This window comes from Mizuhopecten yessoensis, unplaced genomic scaffold (genome assembly GCF_002113885.1).
Source record: "Mizuhopecten yessoensis strain PY_sf001 unplaced genomic scaffold, ASM211388v2 scaffold3661, whole genome shotgun sequence".
NCBI classification, from domain to species: Eukaryota; Metazoa; Mollusca; class Bivalvia; order Pectinida; family Pectinidae; genus Mizuhopecten; species Mizuhopecten yessoensis.
Window position 1 is genome coordinate 146,501 of NW_018405156.1, and position 1,477 is coordinate 147,977.

Consider the following 1,477-nt stretch of genomic DNA (forward strand, 5'->3'; position numbering starts at 1 on the left):
CGCCACTAGATATGTAAATGGGGACAAGGCTATCTAGATGCATACATGTAGAGGTGTCCCAAATACTGCAATGGGGACAGGGCTATCTAGACACATACATGTAGAGGTGTCCCAAATACTGTACTGGGGACAAGGCTATCTAGATACATACTCTAGAGGTGTCCCAAATACTGCAATGGGGACAGGGCTATCTAGATACATACAGGTAGAGTGTCCCAAATACGTAAATGGGGACAAGGCTATCTAGATACATACATGTAGAGGTGTCCCAAATACTGTACTGGGGACAAGGCTATCTAGATACATACTCTATAGGTGTCCCAAATACTGCAATGGGGACAGGTCTATCTAGATACATACATGTAGAGGTGTCCCAAATACTGCAATGGGGACAGGTCTATCTAGATACATACATGTAGAGGTGTCCCAAATACTGTACTGGGGACAGGGCTATCTAGATACATACATGTAGAGTTGTCCCAAATACGTAAATGGGAACATTGTTGAAAGTTCCTGCTACTGTGACTTTGTTTTTCTGTCTGACGTGTGTTGACAGATTGGCTTTACTTCTTCATACCATTAATATTCATTTAGTATCCTTCATGATAAAGGAAATCATAAAAACTACACTGTATTACATACAATACAGTTGTTTTGCGTAATGATATTTAGTGACCGCGCTGACATAAAAATAGAATTTCCATGCCTTCAATTTTGATATTTATGACTTGGAACACAGTAAAGTAATGCCTTCATTCTGTGTTGATATCGTCAAAGTTTTAATTGATGACTAAATAAAATAAATTTCAATCAATGTGGAAGGTATTAATAAAAAATACATATAATGTTGTTTAATGGAAATATTTTTTATGATTTCCTGATGATGAGCTTAAAAATCAAACTCAGTTTGTAGAGAGACTCATTAGTGAAAGAATTCCGTTCATGCATTTGTAAGGAATGCTCAAATCGGACAAGTTAATTCGCAGGGAAATATCGTCACTGTCCTGGAAATACAATGTTAAGCTTTAAATATCCAAAACCAGGTTGTTTGTTCTATTTATAGATTTCTATTTATGACAACATGTGTCTGTTTCTCCATTTCAGAGGCATTTTTTCCGAAACTTTGGAGCCATAATAGCGTATGCCTTCGTTGGTACAACAATATCATGCTGCGTAGTGGGGTAAATATATTGTGTTAATGGTGTGTATCGCAAGGGTTGTGACCATACAATATCTGGTTGTGACCATACAATATCTATCATGATACAAGAGTTTTGGCCATGCAATATCTATCATGATACAAGGGTTGTGACCATACAATATCTATCATGATACAAGAGTTTTGGCCATGCAATATCTATCATGATACAAGGGTTGTGACCATGCAATATCTATCATGATACAACGGTTGTGACCATACAATATCTATCATGATACAAGGGTCGTGACCATACAATATCTATCATGATACAAGGGT

General features: G+C 37.0%; 1 protein-coding gene across 1 annotated transcript in view; it reads left to right on the top strand.

Annotated features, from left to right (window-relative positions):
• LOC110447908 (sodium/hydrogen exchanger 7-like) overlaps positions 1–1,477 on the top strand; it is a 54,863-nt gene that overhangs the window by 7,832 nt on the left and 45,554 nt on the right. Inside the window, exon 4 of the mRNA XM_021493893.1 lies at positions 1,105–1,181. Coding sequence (XP_021349568.1) covers positions 1,105–1,181 — 77 coding nt within the window. The remainder of the gene's footprint in view (positions 1–1,104; positions 1,182–1,477) is intronic.